Source organism: Carassius auratus, chromosome 35, assembly GCF_003368295.1.
Source record: "Carassius auratus strain Wakin chromosome 35, ASM336829v1, whole genome shotgun sequence".
Taxonomy (NCBI): domain Eukaryota; kingdom Metazoa; phylum Chordata; class Actinopteri; order Cypriniformes; family Cyprinidae; genus Carassius; species Carassius auratus.
The window spans coordinates 4,463,625-4,489,205 of NC_039277.1; the positions used below are offsets into that span (position 1 = coordinate 4,463,625).

At 37.8% G+C, this 25,581-nt stretch overlaps 1 protein-coding gene across 2 annotated transcripts; it reads right to left on the reverse strand.

Moving 5' to 3' along the window:
• Positions 1-1,324: 1,324 nt before the first annotated feature.
• rc3h2 (ring finger and CCCH-type domains 2) lies at positions 1,325-25,205 on the reverse strand. Of its 2 annotated transcripts, none has more exons than XM_026219389.1 (19): positions 24,961-25,205; positions 20,564-20,867; positions 17,895-18,012; positions 16,220-16,453; positions 14,777-14,952; positions 14,214-14,414; positions 13,123-13,255; positions 12,926-13,044; positions 11,402-11,514; positions 10,902-11,138; positions 9,698-9,864; positions 9,245-9,621; positions 7,941-8,075; positions 7,381-7,533; positions 5,030-5,243; positions 4,862-4,946; positions 3,541-3,718; positions 3,328-3,464; positions 1,325-2,307 (listed from the first exon to the last, which is right to left on the reverse strand). In XM_026219389.1, exons 2-19 carry the CDS (start codon positions 20,792-20,794, stop codon positions 2,187-2,189), a joined length of 3,129 nt encoding a protein of 1,042 aa, XP_026075174.1. In that variant the 5' UTR covers positions 20,795-20,867; positions 24,961-25,205; the 3' UTR covers positions 1,325-2,186. The 2 variants fall into 2 exon arrangements, with proteins under 2 accessions (XP_026075174.1, XP_026075175.1); XM_026219390.1 differs by lacking the exon at positions 24,961-25,205 and adding an exon at positions 22,719-23,175.
• Between the last annotated feature and the right edge of the window lie 376 nt (positions 25,206-25,581).

Genomic DNA, 25,581 nt, shown 5'->3' on the forward strand with positions numbered 1-25,581 from the left:
CTCAGACTCAACCCTCTTCTGGTCTCTGTCCTCACTCAGACTCAACCCTCTTCTGGTCTCTGTCCTCACTCAGACTCGACCCTCTTCTGGTCTGTCTTGACTCAGACTCAACCCTCTTCTGGTCTCTGTCTTCACTCAGACTCAACCGTCTTTTGGTCTCTGTCTTCACTCAGACTCAACCCTCTTCTGGTCTCTGTCCTCACTCAGACTCAACCCTCTTCTGGTCTCTGTCCTCACTCAGACTCAACCCTCTTCTGGTCTCTGTCTTCACTCAGACTCAACCCTCTTCTGGTCTCTGTCCTCACTCAGACTCAACCCTCTTCTGGTCTCTGTCTTCACTCAGACTCAACCCTCTTCTGGTCTCTGTCCTCACTCAGACTCAACCCTCTTCTGGTCTCTGTCCTCACTCAGACTCGACCCTCTTCTGGTCTGTCTTGACTCAGACTCAACCCTCTTCTGGTCTCTGTCCTCACTCAGACTCAACCCTCTTCTGGTCTCTGTCTTCACTCAGACTCAACCCTCTTCTGGTCTCTGTCCTCATTCAGACTCAACCCTCTTCTGGTCTCTGTCTTCACTCAGACTCAACCGTCTTTTGGTCTCTGTCTTCACTCAGACTCAACCCTCTTCTGGTCTCTGTCTTGACTCAGACTCAACCTTACTACTGGTCTTTGTCTTGAGTTGGACTCGGCCCTCTTGTCATCTCTGCCTTGACTAGTATTCAGCCGCCTTCTGGTCTCTGTCTTCACTCAGACTCAACCGTCTTCTGGTCTCTATCTTGAGTATGATTCAGCTTTTTTCTGTCGACTCGGACTGGGCCCTCCTCCGGTCTCGATATTGATTCAGACTCTGCCTTGTCATGGTGTTTGCTTTGACCCAGATGTGACTCTTCTGGTATCTGTCTTACCCAGATTCAATCATCTTCTGATTTCTGTCTTGACTGGGACTTGGCCCTCTTCTAGGCTTCTTCAACTCTGAGTCAGCCTCAACCCTCTTCTGGTCCTATACTTGACTCTGCGTAATTATTCAGGGGTGGACCCTTATGAAACAAAAATATATTGCAGTATATTGGAAAATATCATGTAATATATTAGGCATATATTCTTATATATATTTATTTTTTCCAATATATTGCAATATATTGAAAGCGGCAATCATTTGTATATTTTGCAATATATTATATAATATATGTATCATCGATATATTATTAAATGTATTCAAATATATAAAATATTAGAAAATAAAAAGGGAAAATAATATATTACAATATATCACAATATATTTTAAGAAATATATTGGTAAATATATTTTCCTTTCGTAAGGGGACTTGGACTCGAACAAGCTGGTCTCGACTACAACACTGCCAATGGCCAATTAAATTCCAGTGATTAACTGCATAAATTCCACACACAAATTTATTGCAAGGCTTCATAAGACTTGGAAATAAGACTTGGAAATAAGTTAATGCTGTGATTAGAATGACAGACTTTTCATTTTTTGGTGAACTGTTTCTTTTGAATATTTCTATAAAATATTGAATGATTGCCTGTGAAATGTCTCTTAGAGATACCAGACATATACCACAATGCACACACATGCAGTACATTTAAATAATGATCAATTAATGTTTTTTTTTTTTTTCGAACAATGATGCCCAACAAACAATTAATGCATATTACATTTCAGTGGCTAACACTGCAATAATAATAATAATGCATGTACTATAGATTCCAAGCACCTTGGTTATTCTTAATATATATTGGAAGAGTCTGCTATATAATAATACAGTAGATTATGGTTTCCTCAGTATGCTAAAAGCTAGTGAGAACCGTCACTTCTGTACAGAGTTACGGGACATGGGTAATTGTTTTCCTGGCTTGGAGAGAGTTCTGATTGGCTGACGTCAAGAGTTACCTGAGGTGGAGTTGTGACTCAACGTGAACATTCATCCACAAGCAGTGATTAAGAAAAACAAACAGACTCTGAACAGATGATGAGTGATTACAATTACAGGGCATAGCTAGCTCTTATGAAGAGAACACATGAATACAGAAGGCTTTCGGCTGCGTCTCGCTGCCTCGATTGACTCCTATAAGGGCAACTGTACCTTCTACCTAAGGAGGATGGTGGATTCTTGGCATGACCACATGGAATTGGAACATGAGGAGGACTGGTGTTTTCAGCCCCCCTCAGTTCCCGTTTAGCAGCATCTCAGGTCCTGGACTGGGTCGCAGACTATCTCCAGGCCTGGGCGAGCATGTCCTCATCCGCATATTCCCCATACTGAGGTCTCCAGGAGAGAGGGTCTTTCTGTAATGCCATAAAGTCATACATCACAACTCTTATTAATATAAATAAGCTTATCGACTTTTAAAAGGGAAGAGAAAATGCTTCCAATATTTTTTGTTGTTGATGTCAAAGGTTGTGTAGTAAGTTGTCATACAGCGATATGGCTTATATGAATACAATATCTACAATTTATTCCATGGTAAGGATTATGCATTTACAAAATTTTCCTTTTCAGCCTATGTTATGTTAATTACTTTTTTGAATACTGTTAGGTCTATGCAGTGATAATTAAACATTTTAAGACATTTTATAAAAACGTACTATGTTTTGTGCTGGGTCGCAACTTGATGTCGATTGTAAAATCTGTCAAAATATTCATATGGATTTGGAATACATTTAAATTACAATTAAATTATGAATTAAATACATTTTCATGCTCACAAAGCTAACTATAAAATTGGCCAAAACTATAAAATATTTATTTACATTAAATATTATAATCCTTGAAACTACCCATCCTGCATTAAACATGAAAATGGTACCAGAAACTAAAACAAAAATAAAAATGTAAATATAAAAATTAAATATAAAAATAATAACTAAAGATACTAAACTAAAATAATACTAACAACACGAAAACTAACTGAAAATAATTAAAAAATATAAGTAAAAACTAAATTAAAACCTTCCTACTTGAATTACTTTATGTATAAATGAGAGAAAGAGTCAGCAATTCTGGACACAGTATGTCACTTATCATATTCAGAACTGCAGCTATCCTGTATATCGTGATAAAATTGTGATTTTTCCCTATGTTTTCCTCTCTTTCCACACTGACAGTGCTGACAGTTGTTGTATGAGAAAGTATCTTGACATTGTGCTGATGCTTACATCATTAGTACATCAACCAATGTAGATCCTGACTATAAACAAGCTGATCTGATTTCATCACTCGCAAAATGACAAGCAAACAGCCAGCCCCAAATATAGGGGTTTGACACTGCACAGATTTGTGTGCAGTGTCAATAAAGTTCTGCTTACCTGAATGCCATCTTCTTCATAAGATGGGCGTCCATTCTGTCAGGCAGGTTATTTTCCAAATGAGAACCTGCCGCTCGATCATAGAAGACGGCAGAGAGGCGGTTGTTCTGGGAGCGACTTTGTGTTTCCATTGAGTCCTTCAGATTATACAAGCAATTAAACACCAAACTACCCAATGCAATCTAGGCTTTCAAGACTGAGTCTAAAAGTTACCTCAGAGTTGCAGTCCTGTGTCTCTGTGTCCTCCATGTCCAGAGCGGACAGCTCCAGCTCGATGTCTCTGTCAGGCTCACTCTCTGTCCCATCCTTCCCCAGCAGATCTGTGCCCTGCTTTGACCCGCTGCTGAAGGAATCGTGCCTCACATGCAGCCCTGACACGACCAGTTGATCGCTGAAACACACAGAAACACACAATGAGCTCTGAAACTGACTCAAAGCTAAGAACACAAATTAGTGGGTTCTGTTGTTTGGTGTCTCAGACTAGAAACTCAGTATTGAGATCAGGTGAAAGGTGATCTCCCACTCAGAATCTGCCCTATGAGTAATCATCATAGACACCAAAAAACAATGTTACATTATTAAAAGACATAACAGAGAAAAACAGGATTTTTTTGTAGGTTGGTCTGTAAGTTATACAATTAAATTGTCTAAAATTTGATGTTGCATATTCAGTATACACACACTCATACTGTTCAAAAGTTTATACCAGTATTTGTTTACATCAGAAATTTATTTATATATATGCATATTCATTTTGGACAACAGAGGTCTTTTAAATAAACAAGCTTTAGGCTAAAAAAAAGCATCACTGGTGCAAGATACGTTGATTAAAATGATTATGTACAAAAGAGTGGTCATGGAGGGTCACTGTCCTGCAGTGGGTTGGAGCTAAACTCTGCAGGACAGTGGCCCTCCAGGACCGAAGTTGCCCATCCCTGATGGAGAATGTGTCTAATTTAAGATGACAAACAAATGTAAGATTACAAAAAGAATTTCGAGACATTGTAATATACATTAGCTAATTTAAGATATTTGTACATGAATTGCAGAAGATAGATAAGGACTTGTGGGTGTTAAGGAGACTGAAATGTAAGCCCTCTTTGCAATGTGTAAGAGCTTTGCAAACACAAACAAGAGGAGCTATGTTCCGGCTGCTGCTCTATTTTTAGAACAGTGCAGAGGACAGCCAGACGACTGTGGCAGGATGGGGTGGGGGTGAAGATGGGGAAACACTGTGAAGACTACTGTTACATTGTTCCTGACAATCCAGTAAAATTAATGTACAAATTACATTAATAATATTTTGTACATGCACGACTATATGGTTGCTTAGCTGTTGTGAGTGTTTGCTAGTTGGTTGTTTACTGGTCTAAGTCAACAAGACCCCACCCCCAAGTCTCTATGACATTTCAGTCTCTAGGCTCAGATGTCTGCTTCAAAGTCTATGGCATTTTTTGTTGTTGTTTAATATTAAGCATTTGCATTATTGAAAAAGTAAAAAAATTAAATAAAAAAAAGACGTTTGAACTGGTACCTTTCTAGAAAGCTGGAGTGACTAGAAGAGTCAGAACCACGTGGGCCCCATCTGAGGTCACTGTGACCAATATGACAGCTATAGTCTGTAAAGAGAATGAAACATGACTCATTCTTAAAGCCAAAGAAATTCAGAGTCAAAAGCATTGAAAACAATATGAATTCAAACCTCTGAAGTTGACTGAAGTGGTGCCTCCGCACCCTTGCGATGCAGTGGCCTGGACCGGGGCAGTTGTGTGAAAGCCAGTGCGTGAAGCGCGGGAGATGGCTCCCCATTTAGAGATTATGGGCCCCTCTCCAAAAGGAATGATGGGATCTTCATCTTTCAGTCGCCTGTAGGGCTCGAACATGTGCAGCCACCGTTTGCCGCCACTTTCGCTGTCCTGAGGACAGATAATAAGATCTCAGTTAGGAATCGTATTACAATTAGATTTAAGAAGCACTGCTTTGTGTGTTGTAACTGGTCAAGATATAGAATTGATAAAAATGACGATTATCATTTATTTACAATCATCACAACAAAAATGCACAAATGTGCTATTTAATTTTACAAAAGGGTACTTTTAATGTTTTGTGAGGTATTTCAGTCGCACATTACAGTGAAGTGACTCCAATTCTACATGCTACACATTCATTTTTTAGTGTTTGAAAGGATTATTAAGAGTGTTACAGGGCAAATCGATTTACCAGTGAGTCAGTCTGAATGTTATGTGAAGTGACTCAACTTAGGCGTGTGGTGGTGTACAGATTTGTGGTATTTTAATTCAGTTTGAGGGAATAATTAGAAATTCATTACTGAGCAAGCCAATGTAAGAGAGAATCAGTGTGAATGTGATTTGAAGCAATTCAATTTTTATATCTGCTAAGAGTTAATTTTTAAATCCGATTGAGTTAATCATTAGTAAATTATTATAAAGTAAAACTAGCTATAAAGTAGTGTGACTATACAAAGTAACTCAACTGGTGCATGCTCCAAATTCATTTTTATTTAAGTTCCAGAGAATTAACAGTAATGTGTTATATGGTAAGCAAATAAAATAAAAAATCAATGTGAATCTAAAGTAACTCCACTTACGCTACACATTCAGTTTGATGGAAATAATAGGAATATGTTACCGTGTGAGCTGATTTAAGAGTCAGTCAGTGTGGATGCAATCTGAAATTACTCCAATTGTACTCTTTACACATTCATTTTTAATTCAGTTTGAGATAATCAATAATAATTTATTTTATGGTAAACAAATTTAAAACTAAATCAATGTGAATCTGTTTAAGAATAAGCACATTTAAAAGTATTTCAGTGTAAATCTGATCTGACGTGACTACATATACACCCTCTATACATTCACTATTGATACAGTCTGCGGGAATCAATAAGAATCAGTTTAAGAATAAGCACATTTAAAAGTATTTTAGTGTAAATCTGATCTGTAGTGACTCCACTTCTAGCCTCTATAAATTCATTGTTGATTCAGTCTGAGGGAATCAATTGGAATCAGTTTAAGAATAAGGACATTTAAAAGTATTTTAGTGTAAATCTGATCTGAAGTGACTCCACTTCTAGCCTGTACAAATCCATTGTTGATTCAGTCTGAAGGAATCAACAGGAATCGGTTTAAGAATAAGGACATCTAAAAGTATTTTAGTGTAAATCTGATCTGAAGTAGGGTTGGGCAATGTCTTCAAATTTGGCATCGGATGTATACAGTGAAACAGTGCGATGGACGATGACATCGCCAGGGGGATTGGGGGAGGTGTGCCCAAAACAATTCCTAACACTGTGTCTACACTGGATATGAGCAGTGTGGCGTGATATCTAAAATAGAGATTCATTATATATAAATCAGTCAATAGAACTCAATATAATCAGTGATACTGTCTACACTGGATGCGGTGTGGCATGACACCACAAACCCCTGACAGTAAACTGCTGCCACATTCTGTTGTGCTGACACAAAATTAGACAGATTTTAGCTGATGCGGCTCGGCGCCACACGACAACTATCGCATCCGGTATAGACACTTGTGTAATGAGAGATGACCGAGAATAATGGGGAATGATTTGCAGATCCTAAGTACCACTGACAAACATATATAATCTTGTAAAATGTGTAGTAATTACTGCTGCTCCATAGTATTAACAGAGTATGTGCGATCGTGAATCTCAAAAGTGATAGTAAAACTAAAAAATGATTGTGCAAAAAAGGGGTGGGGGGGCATCACGATGCCAGCGCAACATCAGGATGTCTATCAGCCACCGGCGATGGACAATGGCATCGTCTATCGGCCCAACCCTAATCTGAAATGACTCCACAGTTTGAGGGAATCAATCAGAGTCAGTTAAAAAATAAGCACATCTATTTCAATGTGTATTAGTGTATAAGTGTAAATGTGAACAGGAGTGACTCCCCTTGCACCTGTTTAATATACAGTTTTACACCATTTGAAGGATTCAACAGAAATGAGTAAGCCGTTTATAAAAGTAAATGAGTGCAATTGTGTTGTGAAGCGACCACTTACAAGCTGTTTGGAACAGGAGTGGGTTGACAAATGGTGGGGCTCTGACTCAAATGGGCTGATGGTGCTGCACGACCAGGGCGAATAGTGGGCAAGACTCTCTTCTCCACCATGACACTTACAAGTCATACGCCCACCACCTACACCTTCAGGATGCTAAAGGAGGAGAAAGAATGAGATGACAACATTCTATCTCACACCCACCCGTGTGCAACAGGCTGCCAGATTCAAATAAATGGGGGTGGAAAGAAACAATATAAAGTGACTCAACCTCCGTGGTGCCAAATCTTACTCTGAGAGTTCATGCGTTTCAAAGCGCTTGTGAGCACACACACAATTTTCAGGACAGAACTGCTTCTTGCTTTGGATTTATCAGTTGCTGAGCAACAGGCCCACTTAAAATAGCTTAACACACCTCAGAAGGGTGACTGCAGCTTCGGTGCCAAAGTTATTAATCGAAGAAACAACAAATCTGATTTAATGCCACTTTTGCATGGTGCAGACTTGTGGTGTAGTTTTCCCATGACACACACTTCTAAAAACACCATATCGGTGGGCCGTACCTCAGGACACATATCCACAGTGAAATCTGGGGAGGACTGGGGGGGCCTGTTCATGTTGCTGTGGTGATGTAGCCACTGTTCCTGTTTGTGGCGACAGAGATCCTCATAGCCAAGAGGAACACGGGAGTACGTGTCCTATACAAAAGACAGAAAATGGTTTTTAACTTCTCCATTCTCATGATGAAACAGCTTAGTCACCTATTTTGGCCTAACCAGGCCAAAGTTTCCAAGTCAATTTACACAAAGAATTCTGCACAAAGCAACAGAACCTTGCCAGAATTCTTCGCATGTTCATGACAGTACCACGATGGATGCTTGTGCTGATGCTGATGCAGGAGCCAGCTTTCTGACATAGAGGCCGGATGCGCTGTGGCTTGTTTACAAGCAGAGGAATGCATACATGCATGCGTCGTGTTACTGTCATGAATGCATGTAGAAATCTGACACGGAAGAGAAGAAATTGTTGAATGAAGTAATTATTTTTATTTTCTTTGTGCACAAAAAGTATTCTAGTAGCTTCATATAATATCACGGTTGAACCACTGATGTCACATGGACTTTTTTACATTGTCCTTACTACCTTTCTGGACATTTCAGTTGCATTGCTTTCACTGAAGGTTTAGAAAGCTCTCGGATTTCATCAAATATATCTTAAATTATGTTCTGAAGATGAACGAAGGTCTTACGGGTTTGGAACAATGTGAGGGTGAGTAATTAATGATTACTTAATTAATTACTTAATAAAAATCAGCTGTCGTAGCTGATCCGTTATTCATTAACTGTACGGGCCAGCTGCTCCCGGCCCTTGACGAATGTGATTCGCGGAGAGCGCGAGAGAGAGAGCATGAGAGAGAGAGAGTGCGAGAGAGAGAGAGAGAGAGAGAGAGATTGCGCGAGCGTGAGAGAGAGAGAGACAGAGGGAGAGAGAGTGAGAGAGAGAGAGAGAGAGAGAGAGAGAGAGAGAGAGAGCGAGCGAACGAGCCCCGGCCGCATGTTCACCGTCTTCAAACAACACGAGCGCTGTCTTGCTCTCTCTCCTTCGCACATATTAATCACTTGACACGATGGTGTCGATGTTTGAATCATTTAAAATGAGAATGTAAGTGTGCTCACCCCATTTTTGTTTGTAAGAAAAAATTAGATTAGATTTCATATCGCAGAAAATTTTTTTTTTCGCAATGTCATTTTTTCCCAATATCGTACAGCCCTAGTTACAGCACAAATTAATATGGAAGATAATTTTCAATTGATACTCTTTCTTCAAACATGAATGAGCCTGTAAGACATGAGATAATAAAACCTGCCCTGTGCATTGGTGCTTTCTGCTCCGCTCTGCTGCAGTAGGGGCTGTCCAGCGAGTTGAAGCGCTCTCGGAGGGGCGGCTGGTAGACAGTGGAATGGAAAACCTCTGGAGGGAGAGAGTTACTCCTCCCGCCATCCCTGGGATACAGCGGAGGCCTCCACATGCGCCTGCTGTCGTAGACTGGGGTGTACATGCCATGTGCATGGGACATAGAGGTGTAGGTCGAGGGTGGGCCATACGGGGCAGGGCCTAATCTATCTGCAGGAGGAATAGAGGGGTGCTGATCTGGGTACAGAGGGCCCATCGAAGGAGGTAACATGGATTCGGTCACATTGCTGGAACGATGAAAACGAGCGTTGCATGACTTGTGAGGAGGAACTGTGGAAAACAGATCAGAGTGAGTGTAATGGAAGATAACATGCCACAAGAGAGCGATTCAAGATATGACACTTACAGGCAGGTTGGTGGTAGGGTGACAGGTCATATGGTCTCTGGTCCTGAGAATAGAAAATCTTAGGATGAGCTCTCGTGAGGACAGGCCCGTGTTTGAGGAGACCACAGTCGTCCTCTGTACACAATCTTGAAGCTATCGCAGAGGACTGGCTCCCACAGACAGGATTTCTGGAAGAAAAATAAGAAGCAATAAGAATTTCCAGAAGAACCAAAGATGGGCAAATACATCTAATTTTAAGAATAAAAAAATTCATATTTCAAATAAAAAAAAATAAAAAAAACGAAGGCTGTCGATGATTACATATTTCTATAATAACTTTTTTATTAATAAGAACAGGACTTGCTCAAGAAGGATTGATATTGAAAGAAGTGTGATATTGTTTTGTGAGGAAAAGATAATTTTGTTCAGCTTCCCAAAGAACCCAGCATTATGGGAATAGTGGAGGCAGTTTGTTTCTCTGGGTTTTACAAGTGTGTTTGTTTGTTCCCGGCATTTCAATGACGAGTGTTTTAAAAACAAATTTAATTTAATTTAAATCAATAAAGTTTTCGTTCCAGTTTTATTTATGTCGAAGTCACAGCTTGCAGACGATCGCTTTGCAAAAGCTGCACATGCTCGTGACTCTTTAGCTCCGCCCACGACACGCCTCCAGGAGCTTGACTGTTTTCAGAGAGAAGTGTTACAGCTGTATCTGTCTTTTATAAATCTGATAAAACTAAAGACTGGTCTGAGATAATATGAAGGACGCAGTTCTACTCTATAGGTACTCAAGATATCTATAAAACTGTGTATGTTATGCCCTCTTTAACGCAATTAACACAGGGGCGAAGCTAGCATTGGCCACCCGACTCACAACTGTTGCTTCTTTCTATTTTTCTTGACAAGAATTGCATTTATTTAGACACAGAAAATCTGTACAACCATATCAAATGAGAGATCTTCACCTCATCCTAAGGCACTAGACAAATGACCCGGGAAAAGGTGTCAGATGAGATGTTCAGCAGCAGCAGCTTTTAAAGTAACAGTACCCAAATGCCCTATTTCACAATCGAAATGGAATCGTTATCTAAATTTTTGCAGAAAAGGGACAAATTTGCATCCCTGACGATCCCAAGTCGACCTGTTTCTTTTGGTCTCCTCAATAAGCCACATGATTTAAGGGCATCGAAAAGTCTGAGCTTCAGTAATAGTGAAGCAAACTTACTGGTCTATGTTGGCAGCAGGCAGTCCGTTAGCACTATTGGGGAGCGTGTTGTCCTCCTGGTGGTCTCCTCCTCTAGGGATGAGCTGAGTGGGAGAATCATCCTCTGGGGCGTCTTTCTCATGGTTCTTCACCTCTGACCCTGGGACTGCTCCTTTGGTGCCCGTTTTGGGCACAACCACTGGAACTGATGAGAAGGGCCTCACCGCCCCACTGGGTTTCCTATTCCTCAATCTGTGCCTGAAAGAGACGGTGTGGAGAGAACATGAGAGATGAAGGGAGGAAACGGGGTGATGGGAGGGAGGTACGGCAGATCCTGGTACAGTCATGCCAGTGTTCTGTATAGTGGGCTGTTGTATTGTGGGATCGCGTGGGTGAGCTTGAATAAGAATGAGGAACAGGAGACGTGGGAAAGCGGGGAGGTGCGTGCATTACAGCACGAGACTGGCTGGTTATGGTCATTAAGATTGAGTGCATGTGTGTGAAAGAGTGTGTGTTCTCACTTCTCAAGCTCCTCCTGCGTGTGGGCAAAAGTGCAACTGGCCCCTCTTGGGCAGCCGCCCTGCTGCCGTAAGTCCCTGCACATACTCGTCTTGTACTTGCTGTTGGGTTGAGCCTGAGAAAGGAGAACAGAATACATTTCAGACTGTTTCAGAATGTGTTTATAGATTGCTCTTTCATAGTTTAGGAAACTTAAGTGTCAAAAATAGATACAACTGAGTCAATAGTTAACATACAGTTTTGAGTACAGAGCTATTAAAATAATGTGGATGGCATGGCTTTGATTACTTGTGCCCTCCTCCATCATTTGGAGTTGTTTTCACCAAGAAATGCATTTATTTTTATACATTCCAAATATGCCCTAAGGGAGAATCCCAGTTTTCAAATTATATAATAATGATGTTTGTACACCAAACCGTGTATAATAATTGAATGTAAAAAAATATTTGTTTCATTTAATTAGAAGAATTATTGAAATATACATGAAATAATACATCAATAATGCAAGCATTTTTAAAGCAAATAAGATATTTCAATTAGTTATAAAACAAATATATACAATATTATATATACATACTACTTCTGTTAAAAAGTTAAGGTCCTGTAAGTTTTTTTTTCATAAATGAATCTTTTTGATCAGCAAGGACACATTTTATTGATCAAAAGTGGAGTAAAGACATTTATAATATGACAAATTATTTGTATTTCAAATAGATAAAGTTATTTTTGTTGTTCTATTTATCACAGCAGCACAACCGTTTTCACCATTCATAATAAGAATAAGAGATAAATAAGAAATGTTTCTTGATTTCTGAAGGATCATGTGACACATGACTGGAGTAATGATGCTGAAAATACAACTTTTGCATCACATGAATAAATTACATTTTAAAGTGCATTTAAATAGAAAATGGTTATTTAAATGTTTAATAATATTTCACAATATTGTTGTTTTAATTGTATTTTTGCTCTATTTATAAGATACTTTTTATATATTACACACAAATATTAGAAATGTTTTCATTATATTTATAAACTAATTGTTTAAATATTATTCATTACTAGTAAATATATATTGTGAATGTTTAATTACATATTAAGTTTATCGATATTAGAAGACAACTTTCATAGCATTAGATGACAAGTTCTTAAAAAAATCAGCCTTGTTATGTCTTCCTTTTAAAAAAAAAACAGATTGGGCAATTATGTAACAGATTATTTCATTTTGGTAAACTTCTCTCTATTTTTTAACCAACCCTATGATGATCGTTCATGCTCTTTGTGCTATAACTTAAAGATATATTAAAGTGAAAAGTGAAAGTGATGTGACACTTAGTAGAAGACAGTTACATGACAGGTATATCTGCCAAAAACTACATTAAACAGTGTCACAACAACATTAATTGTTTGACTTTTGCTGATAAAATGTGACATTTGTATTTCGGGCAGCTGTACTCAAAGTGACATGAACTGAGTGTATTCTGGAGAACACGTCTGAAACAGTGTAGTGAGAGCTCATGCTGTACCTGGGGGCTTTCACTGGACTTTTTGCTGAAGTTTTGGATGAATTCCACCAGCCCGTGGACAACAACCTTCACAGCCAACAACACGCTCTCCAGCTCTGTCCAGGACGGAGCGGCCGCATCTACACACACACACGGGTTATTGCTATGTAATCTGATTGTGTCTGCACCCGTGTGGAAGCGTGAGTGTGTGTCCTCACCAGGGTTGTGGTCGATGCCGGCCAGCCGCTCGAGAGGAGCTCTGAGGCTGTTGAGGTTGGCTGGGTCTCCTGTTCTCTGCAGGATTATGGTGAGCTCCTGCACACTCTTTGCAAAGGATTCTGGGGACTGAAGCTGTTGCAATGGGGTGTAATGGACAAATGCATTCAGTTTCGTAGCAGAGAGACAAAAATGCCAAACAGATTCAACAAAAATATATAAATATTTGCATTACTATATTGGTCAAAAGTTTGGGATAATTAAAAGTTTTTTTTTTTTTTTTAAAGATGTCTCTTATGTTCACCAAGCCTGCATTTACATGAAAAAAATAGAGTAAAAACATAATTTTGTGAAATATTATTTAATTTTTAAATAACAGTTTTCTATGTTAGTATATTGTAAAATTAATATTATTGCTGTGATGCAAAGCTGAATTGTCAGCATCATTACTCCAGTCTTCACACGATCCTTCAGAAATCATTCTGATATGATTTAATATTATTTGCTGCTCAATAATTTTTTTTTACTATTATCTCTAGTGAAAACAGTGCTGGAAACCTCGATACAATACCATTCAAAAGTTTGGTGTGAAAGAAATTAATACTTTTATTCAGCAGGAATGCACTAAATTGCTTTTTTAAAATAAATTGTCTTTATATGGCTTTTTTAATCAAAGATTCCTAAAAAATTAGCAGTTTCTGCCAAATATTAAGCAGCAAAAACACAGGAATAAATGACACTTTAAAATATATTAAAATAATGTAACAGTTATTTTAAACTGAAGTTTATATACATATAAGTAATAATATTATATATATATATATATATATATATATATATATATATATATATATATATATACTGTATATATAGTGAAATATTTGAATATAAACTATTTATATATTTATTTTGATCAAATAAATGCAGACATGGTGAGTATGAGAGCATTCAAAAATCGTATTATCATTGTTATTACAATTTTGACCGGTAGTGTACTAACCTTTCAATTATTATGTGATATATCATATTTAATACATTATATTATATTATATTTATTATCATTTTGATGATTTATGTAATATACATGTGGTACCTTGTCTATGATTGACTGCATGTGAGATTTGTGCATCAGATCCCCGTACAGCAGAGACGACCACTGCTCCGGTGAGATGCGCAGTCCTGCTTCCATTGCGATGTGAACGATCTGAGCGTCGTGCTCACGCCGCAGCGCTTCATACGTGCGAAACTCCTCTTTGAGCTGCATGAGGGAGGAGTCCTCATCACGTTTGGTCACCTGAAAAGAGAAAAAGAAAAATGCCTGTCGCTGTGCATATATAAATTTAGCTCAGGCCTCCATAGATAACATGCTCAACTGAGCCAAACAAACACTGCTGATTGATGTCTGATGTAAATGATCTCATTACGTTGACTGATTTCATACTGGTGCCATAGCAAATCAAGCTCCAGCTCATATACAAATATCAAGCAGTCTGGATGGATGTAAAGAGTTTGTAAGATATTCTCATCGCCAAGCACTTTATATTAACACAATATCATGTTACAGCAGAACTCTTTTCCTGACTAGTTGACATAGATGGAGTACTGAGCGTAATAGCTGTTAAGTGATGACTGCATGAAGCTGATTTTAGCTCTGACCTTAAAGCAGGAGGCGCGGTACAGCAGCTGAACTACATGACCGATGCTGGTCTTAGATGCCTGAGGGAAGCGTGCTTCTAGTTTCTGCACCACAAACAGCACCAGAACTTTCCTCGAGAGAGCCGAGCCGTCCTCCAGAGCCAGCAGCACCAGCTTCAGCCCGTCTTCCTGCATGGCTGCCATATATATACAGACAGAGACACATAGTTAGTGTTGAGATGCATCACTGTGTGTTTGTTCGCATCAGACGAACGGATTTATGCACTGGATGTTCTCAGACTAGAAAACTCAAATGAGATCAGATGAGAAAATCAGTGTTTTCCCAGTCAGAATCTGCCCTATGAGTAATCATCATTGACAGCCAAGCACAAACACACATCTGGATACTCCCTTTACATGCATTAAAGGAATATTTCTGATTATTTACAACTTGCAACTAGTGACAACGCTATCTGATTAACGAGATGATATTTGGGCATTTTGAGTTTATCAGTATCAGCTACAGTATGTACAAATATTTTCATTACCTAGAATAAAATAAATTGCAATTTACAAACAAAATGCTTAATAAAATAATTTGTAAAACATACAAAGTCAAGAAACATTGTTTTATTATCATCAATGTTGGAAACAGCTTTTGATGCTTTATACTTTTGTGTAAACATCAAAAATGTTTTTTTTTTTTCATTATTTGATGAATAGAGCTTTTAAAAGAACAGCATTTATTTGAAATATAAATATTTTGGAAATATCTAAATATCTTTACTGTCACTTTTTATAAATTTGATGCATCCTTGACAAATATAAGCATTCATTAATTGACTTCAAACGTCTTAATGGTATTTTCTATATATATATTTATATTTAATTTTAATTTATATAAAATAAAAACGAATAAAACTACAAAATATATTTAACACAAAACTTTAGGGGACGTTAGGATAATCATTGTTCTCTTAAGTCTACTAATCTACCGACAGACTTGTCAATGAATAATAACTCTTTCTTTTTTCCACGTTGTGTAAATCTCATTCACAGTCATTACATTTTTTATTATGTGTTATCTGCATTATACCCTGCTCTCTAGATATCACTATCAGCATTGGCCTTTGAAAAACAGTTGACACTTTTAAAAGAAGAACTATGAACTCAGCACAAAATGTAGCTGTTAAGTCATCTTATTGTCCTTTTGAAGTGGAACTACTTTCCCAAAGCTTCGTTACAGATATAATTCCAGAACCCTGCTCTTTTATGTCATATCACTTTCATTCATAGCATCCTCTTGCAAATGAAAGCAATCAGATTTACTTTTTTCTGGTCATGACATGAATTGAAGTTGTAGATAACCTAAAATATGCGAAAATATCCAGGTATATTTCCTGAATAATTAATAATAAAATGAAGCAGTGCGAAGAAATGTTACAACACGTGTATGGAACTCACCAGGTCCTAGAAACTGACAGCCACGGGCCCGAACAGCGGCCCATAGGTTGGCGGAGAGCTGCTGTGGGTTCTGGTGCTGCAGGATCAGTTCAGTGACGGTGCGCTCACCCAGAGATCTGCACGCCCGGACCGCCCTCATACGCCCCTCCTCCTCGACCAGCTGGCAGTTCACCAGGGTCACCAGCTTCCTCTGCATGGGTCTACTGAGCGTGCTCTGACTGAGAGTCACTGCACCTGTGTGGGAGGGGAAAAAGCATGCTTACATTTATATATATCATGGTCTGTCTGAATACTGAAATCTGATTGGCTGGCAGGTATGAATTAAAACCATTTATGTAATGCACAGGTAGTTCCAAGTCAGTTTAATCACCATTCTGTATTAATGCACCAAATTTGATGTGAGATTAATAAATATATATGTGATCCTGGAGCACAAAACCAGTCTTACAGTAAGTCGCTGGGGTATATATTTAGCAATAGCCAAAAAAACATTGTTGATTTTTCTTGTATGCCAAAAATCATTAGGATATTAAGCAAAGATCATGTTGCATTAAGATATTTTGTATATTTCCTACCGCAAATATATCAAAACTTAATTTTTGATTAGTAATATGCATTGCTAAGAATTCATTTGGACATTTTCTCAGTATTTAAATTTTTGTATCTCTTGTGTATCTTTTAATAGTTGTATCTCGGCCAAATACTTGAGACTGGTTTTGTGGTCCAGGGTCACACACACACACACACACACATATATATATATATATATATATATATATATATATATATATATATATATATATATGCAAACATAGATATATAGATACATATTATATTTTGTAAATATTATTATATATTACAGTGAATATTGGTAAATTATCCTTAATGCCTTTAAATGGCCTTTCATTTAGTTTGTCCCACAGTTCACCTAATCATACACTAAATCTACTACTGATCCTACTTCCATCATGAGGGTATCAGACTCATGAGTCTTATTCGCCACAACTTAATAGTGGAGGTTTGGCAGAAAAGCTCTGTTATGAGCTCAAAGCTCAATGAGGAGTTTAAGAGCTTTAGCCTTCGGCGTTCCACTAGACCGCTGTGAGGACTAAGTTTTATTGCTACTTCAATAAAACACTCAATTGAGTCATGAAACACACTTTTCTGCTCACAGCAGCTGATACCACAAGTGGCCTGAAGCTTTATTGCTCATGGAGACCAAGTGTTTTATTGGCCTACAAAGAACCGTTCTCGTGTTCAACACAGTGGGAAATTATTCCTTGAATAATAAGTAACACCAGCACATAATATGCAATAATGCACTGGGTAAGTTATAATGTGCTTATTGAAATGTGCTCATTTTACTTTTAATAAACATTACTAAAGATTAACGCATATTGTAAACATTTACTTTTTCGGTGTATTTCATTTCATGTATTGCATATAAAATACCTGCATGTTTTTCTCTTGTTTCTGAAGTGTTTCAGTGTTTTTTTGTTTTTCCCACTGACGCAAACATTTCCAACCACAGACAGAAAAGCACACTTACACGCTGAACAACAGGAAATGTTGCGCTATTCAAACGTGAGCTCATTCAGCCGCAAGCCTAAACAATAATGCAGCACTCACAGGCTTTGTTGTTGATCCACCTGTATGACTTTCTTCACACACTCACCTTTTCCTCCACTGATTGGTCTGAGATACAGCGCCAGCTCCTCCACACAGATCCTGCACACTTCATAATGTCTTGTCTCTTCAACACTGCCCACACTCACATTCTCTCCCTCCGGAACCTGCAGAAAAACAACCAGTGGCAGATATGAAACCACCAGAAGAGGTCTATTTTTGACATTGTGATGTCAATGTTAAACAGCATAATGGTCACTGGTGAAAATTCCCTATTTGGAGTGAAGAAAAGTGAAAATATTAGAGGATGAAAATTATGATATAACCCCAAACAATAATAATTGGGAATCATAATACGACACTAAGAAGTTAATTAAATATAATATTTTTTTTTATGTTATGATAATAGCTTTCTCACAGTTTGGAATTTTTTATACCCCAAATTCTTTTTTTCTTGCAGATCTATATAAACTAGCAGTTACCATTGTTTTTTATTTCATGGAGGAAACAAAAAACTAAGATATAAACTCAGAATTGTAAGATATAAACTCAGAATTGTGAGATATAAACTCAGAATTGTGAGATATAAACTAAGAATTATGAGATATAAACTCAGAATTGTGAGATATAAACTCAGAATTGTGAGATATAAACTCAGAATTGTGAGATATAAACTTAGAATTGTAATATATAAACAGAATTGTGAGATATAAACTTAGAATTGTGAGATATAAACTTAGAATTGTAATATATAAACAGAATTGTGAGATATAAACTTAGAATTGTGAGATATAAACTCAGAATTGTGAGATATAAACTTAGAATTGTGAGATATAAACTTAGAATTGTGAGATATAAACTTAGAATTGTGAGATATAAACTTAGAATTGTAAGATATAAACTTAGAATTGTGAGATATAAACTTAGAATTGTGAGATATAAACTTAGAATTGTGAGATATAAACTTAGAATTGTGAGATATAAAGTCAGAATTGTGAGATATAAAGTCAGAATTGTAATATATAAACTCAGAATTGTGAGATATAAACTCAGAATTGTAAGATATAAACTCAGAATTGTAATATATAAACTCAGAATGGTGAGATATAAACTCAGAATTGTGAGATATAAACTTAGAATTGTAATATATAAACTCAGAACTGTATGATATTGTGAGATATATACTTAGAATTGTACAATAAACTCAGAATTGTAATATATAAACTCAGAACTGTATGATAAACTCAGAACTGCAATAAATAAACTCAGAATTGTGAGAAATAAACTCAAAATTGCATATAAACTCAGAATTGTAAGATAAACTAAGAATTGTGAGATATAAACTCAGACTTGTGAGATGTAAACTCAGAACTATACGATATTGCCAGATCTAAACTCAAAATTATACAATAAACTCAGAATTGTGAGACAAAATTAATTGCGTGATAAACGTAGAATTGTATGATAAACTCAGAATTGCAAGAAATAAACTTAGATGTATGATATTGTATTGTAATTTCTTCTTGTGTTCGTGTACTTTACATTTCAATTCATTTCTTGTAAGACTTTATGTAAGGTTAAGACACTGACAATTAAACAACAAAAAATGGGTTTTTAAGATTCACAGCCCTGAGGCTGGTTTCAGAAAGGAGGTTAAGTGAAAACTTACATTTACTTGCGTGCAGCTACATTCATTCATTGCACATATTTTCATCATCAGACATTGTGAAAGTGACAAAAATGGCATGTCCTTTTATAAAGGTTCCTGTAGATGAGGAGGCTGCATTAATTCATAGGGATTTACATTTACATCGGGAGAGGATTATTTAGATTTTTCTTGCCATATCCACATGCATATTTATTTGAGCAGTACCATTTTTAAATGGTAGTTTTCTGTACAACATTAGGGATGCTGCTGAGCACATTAGTAAGGCTGCTGTATTCAGAGCAGCAAGGAAAGTGTGTCTCGCTCTCACGCTCTTTATGAGAATTTTTGTGTAGTTTCCTGAGCACAAATCTATCGAAAATTAAGCTGATTACTGCATGGAATGGAAGACTGCAGATGGAAGGGTACTTGGAGATATAAGCCGTAACCACCACCACAGCTGTTACATTTATTTGGTCACAGCTTTATCTGGACACTTTATCTCCTACAAATACAAAAGCAACAGTTATTCTTTCTCCGGTTGGATTTTAATATTCTTCCAACACTTGGTTTGGCCATCTCCACATCATCTGTTCGCCATTATTTTGCGAGACTTCTTGCTGTTGACTGTAAAATTCAAACGTTAATTTCATTACTCTAATTTAGAAATGCATCATTCTGGATTAGAGAAAATTGAATTACTGTATGTAATTATATTTATTTAATATGTCAAATGTTTGTTACGTATTGACTCAGAAATATGAGGACGTCTTTTTGTTGGGTGCAAATCATAATTTGGGAGCTACATCGATCATGGCTTCTCATAGTCATGGTGCACGCTCTAAACTCAGAGTCAACCTACTCAGAGATGATTGAACTAACTCAATTCAGCTGTTCTGAACCTCGAAAATGTAGAGTTTCCCATCTCGGGGTAAGTCAACTCAGAGTTCAAGAGTTGGTTGAACCTCCTTATTGAAACGAGCCCCAGAAATACAGCAACACTAGATTTATTCAGAGTTATTCAAAACATCAAAAGCAATCATGTCAGCATCATATCCGCATGCCAAACTCACCGGTGCCCCCACCAGCTGCAGGAGGGCACAGTTGACAGGCAGCACATCAATGTCAGTGCTAATGGCCGTCTGGTCAAAAGGACAGGCCTTGCGGTGCAGTTTGTGCAGGCAGGTCTTGCAGACGGTGTGCGAGCAGCCCAGGCTGATGGGCTTGTGGCTGCAGGCATCAAACTCATTATAGCAGATGGGGCAGGATAGAAACTCAGTCCATTGAGCTGCCTGCACCGGCATCCTGTAACCTCCAGGTGGAACAATCACGCTCAGGTAGATCGCATGATGCCTCGCCCCGGTACCTTAAACACACCTGAGGAGAGAAGAAGACACTGAGTCCCATTCATTAATCATGCATACGCACAAATTTATGCATGAAATTTGCATACAATGATTCATTAAAAGAGTTTATTGCATTTGAACTGGTTTTGAACACATGTACTAAGAATTGCTCAAGAATCTTGCTGCATGTTCTCAGGCGAGAGCTCTTCTTTGGAGAGTTTCATATATTTGCTAAAAGTGGCGAGTGGAAAGCCCTTATATATGGAGATGGTTTGGGCAGGGTTTTTTATGCAAATGACTAACCTTGGACACACAGTTGTTTATTTAGAAAACTGTGTTACAAGTGTTAGGCAGGGTCTTTTTGCTTGATTCATTTAAAGAACCAATTTGTTTGACTTATTAGAGTCATTTGTTCGTGAATCAGACTACATAGGTTTTACTGTGTGTTTTTGTGTGTAAAGTGTTTTTTACTTGTGCCAGTTGCTCGATTCATTAAAAGAATCAATTCATTTGACTAATAAGAGTCATTTCTGCATGAATGTTTGTTTCTTGATCATGTCTGTTTTTGCATGTTTTTTTTTTTATTGTTTTTTTTTACTTGTGACGGTTGCTTGATTCATTAAGAGAACCGATTCTTTTTATTTTTAGTAGTTACAGTATCTTAATTCATTAAAAGAATTTGACTTATGAGTCATGAATCAGACTACAGAGGTGGTGTTGTTTGTTTTTAGCGGTTAACGTTTTTTTTTTTTTTTTTTTTTTCAGTTGCTCAATATTAAAAGAACCTCTTCATTTGACCTATGAGAGTCATTTGTTTGTGAATCTACATAGGTGGGGCTGTTTGTTTTTGCATGCAACCCCTCAGATCATCCTAGCAACCACCCAGAATCCGTTAGCAACATCCAGACACCACAGCACTCATATTTTCTTTAGAGTTATTCTTTCTTCCCCTCTGATGTCATTTGTTGTTGCCATCAGCTCTAGAAATAAACTGTCTTGCATTTAGACTCATTCATGTTCATAACATCTCCATCCACTCTACCCCTCCCTCACACTTTCTCTAGATCCCTTTATTTGTTTCTGAATTTGGGCTCTTCAGGGACTTCCTGTAGCACAGAAGGTGGAGCAGATAAGCGTGAAGCAGCCATCGACACAGTGTGGATTTAAACCTCACATTAAACACATTTCACAAACCCCAGCAAAAAGCCAAGGAGAGGAACATAGCAAAAGGACAGCTGAAAATTGACTTTATCTTCGTCAGCGCCTCACGGATGGCTCTTGTCAAAGGTTTCAAATAACAGCGGTAAAAGAAATCATTCATTCCCCTACTTGGACACCACACAGAGCTTCAGCTGGCACGTAACTGCTGCTCTAGCACCTGCTGACCGAACCCTTCGACTGATGTCTGTTTCTCCAGGAAAGGCTCCGGTGACACTTCATACCCTCACAGAACTACCATGTCATGCAAAGTTATGCAAGGACCCCACTGCTGTTGAGATCAATCATTTGTCAGGGAGGGACTGATGCCTTTGGCCATGTGGGCACTATACTCTCTTTCAGTAGGTTTTGTTCATCAAACAAAAAACACCAGCCTCATTGCTTGTAAAGTCATGAAAATTAATCTCAGTACATCTTAACCTATATGTAAAAGAAAGCCATTATATATAATATTCAAACTTAAAGGTGTAAGTTTACTCTGACTCTGAACGTATAACTGCATTTACGCGCAATCATAAAACATAAAGCAATGGAATATTAACGTTATTAGTTTTAAACAATATTTTAAACAATTCAGCAAATGCAACATTGATAAAAGTAACAACTGAAGTAGACAGTAAGTCACTGCACGTACTGTACATGAACCATTTATGCATCTACGCACCATGTGAGAGACCGCGCGCGTGAAACATCCACAGCGTAGCTCTATTCCGCTCGCGCGAGTCATATTTCCACGCTGCTGCTCAATTTAATATCGCTGGGTTCACGCGTGTGACAAAACGTGTCCGTGGGGTTTGCGGTGGTGGGTTTAAAGGCGTGACTCAGTGATTCATGGTCACGAGGAGCATCACGACGCGCGAGGGAATTCTGATATTTTTATACGCTCACTCCTCCACGCGAATCACGCGAGTGTTCATCATAAGTGCACTTTACATACATACATACAGTACAATGAGGGCGTGTGGGTGTTATTATACTTAATTACAAATGTAATACTACATAAATAGCGTTTTTAAAGGTTGCTTCACAAAATAACTACATATCAAGTACAGTTGACAAATAAATGACGCAGCAGTGACGTCATAATGCGTTCTGAAATAATACAGGCTAAATGGGTTTGTTAGAACAGAGCACGTCATGTGTGGAACGTGGTGCATAAAAAAAAATACAAAAGATCACTTCACGCTCATAAACAGGAAATCACTTCACTGTTGTGTGACCATGTGACTATGGCACTTCAAATTAACACCACTCTCATGAAAGTTATTTTTACAGTAGGTTATAACATGACATGTTTTACACACTGCTGTCGTCTTTTCTAAATTGTCATCTAAACAATTCACTGAAGTGTATATATCACATAATATAAAGTCGTAAATATTTTGATTTATCTCAACCCTCTCACAGCTCAGCCATCACCAGAAGAAACACACAACAACTCATCCCAGGACCAGGATGAAACATAACAAATGACCAATTTCAACCACAAAATTTGCAACTGGCACCCAAGTCTCTTTATGGATAGTTCCTTGTGTTATATGGAAAGCATTTGCTCCAATATGTTGACAGGCCCAGAACCTGAACCCTAGGAATGCTGAGGGGTAATGGGTGCGAATGTGTGCTTGAATATATCTTTAGGTCGCTCTGACCACAAAGTTGGAACATCCCGTCCTTGTCATCCCAGACTTCTCTGTCTGCTTCATACTTCTACACACATAAACCATTTTGCCCGACCAACAGACACACATTCAAATAGACAGAAAAAGATTTGCAATCCTTACATTGGCAAAACTGTATATGGAGTATAATATAAACACCATAAAGTGATGTGGTCAATTCCTCGACTTCTGTTAACTTATCAACACTGTTATTATTGTATAAATAACTTATAGTCATGCTTCCTTCTGAATATCAACAAGTTGTATGTAAGAACGTTCCCATTAAGTCTGAAAGTTATTATGGGAACATTACTTTGGAATGTTCTCTAAATGTTCTAAACAAGTAATAACATTCAGAAAATGGAAAATTTCTGAAAAAAAAAAAATGTAAATGGGTTAACGTTACTGGAAGATGGTTTGTTCATAATCGTTCCCGGCTACATTATGCATGCGTCTTCGTGACAAAATAATTTTTAATAGACTATTTTTTTTTTTCACACTGCATTTCACACTGACTGCTGCTTGCCATATTGTTAATTCCTGTAAATGACGTTAAAAAAAATTAAAGCAACGTAAAAAAAAATGCGGTAATGACTAAATTAACTGGATTTATTTAAGTCCCCCCCAAAAAACGTATAATTGAATATGCCTGAATGAGCGTGAGACTGCAAAGGTTTAAGAATGGAATCAGGAAGAAACCCCCTCATGGTAGAAACCCCCATCAAAGCTCTTTACAGTGTATAATGAAACTGAAACTACTTAAATGTGTTGTCTTTTGTCGGAAAACATTGCGTTTTGTGTATTGTGTCTTTCGAATGTGAAGAAAACCGAGCATCGTGATTAGAATACATAGAAAATTAACACTAACTAAAGCATTGTGTTAATCGAATGAATGAAATGTGGATTAACCAATTGTTCTTAAGACGCGGAAGTCTGTTTGAGCGCCAATTGTGCTGGATGGTGTTGTGCAACTTCACTGACAGCTGCGCACCTAACTTACTCCGATTCTCCCGCAAATAACTAACAGCGAAAAGCATAAAGCCACGCGACATGCTGCTGCTCATGCATCACTGTCCATTCCCTGGCTATTTGTTTTCATGCAGAAAAGTTTGACAGATAATTATATTTATTATAGGGATGATGTTGCATAATGATTTCGCGCACATCTTTTCAGCCGCGCGCGCCACACCACCAGCGATCCTCAGTGTTACTTCCCAATACTGTCAAAGTCGCGCGACATGCACTTACCGCAGGCGACACAGAGTATCATCCGTTCATAGTTTATGTGCACTTCGCCTTCAAAACCAAATTCTTCATCGCATTCCGTTATTCACAGCCGATCCGAACTTCTTTTTCCCGAATTTTTTTGGCGTCCTTTTGATTGCATCCGGACATCACATTAAATCATATCTGTAATTTCCAGAGATTTGGGAGCGCATTCCCTGACAGCGCGACATGTTCAGCATGAGCAGGTACACTCCCATGACAGAATACATGAAAACTACTATGACGAAGATGCCTGTTTAAATATTAAAAAGCCAAGCCTTTGCCATTGGATGGCGACAACATGACGTCTGCGCAACCTAATCAATATTCATGAGCCAAGCATTCACCTGTCACTTGGGCGGCGTCCTAGAAATGCTAAGAGATTCATCGTTGTACCTTATTTACCCCTTAATTGTATCTATCAGTACCTTAGCGGTAAATATTAGTAGGCTATTTTAAAAGTACATGTTAATAAATATGCCTAAAGTTTGCATAGGCTACCTACCTATCTTTCTTGATTACAGCAAGCTATTCTGCTGCTGAATGTTACTGAAACGTTTAACTTAAAATTATACTTAAGATAATGAGACTAAATTTGGTGTA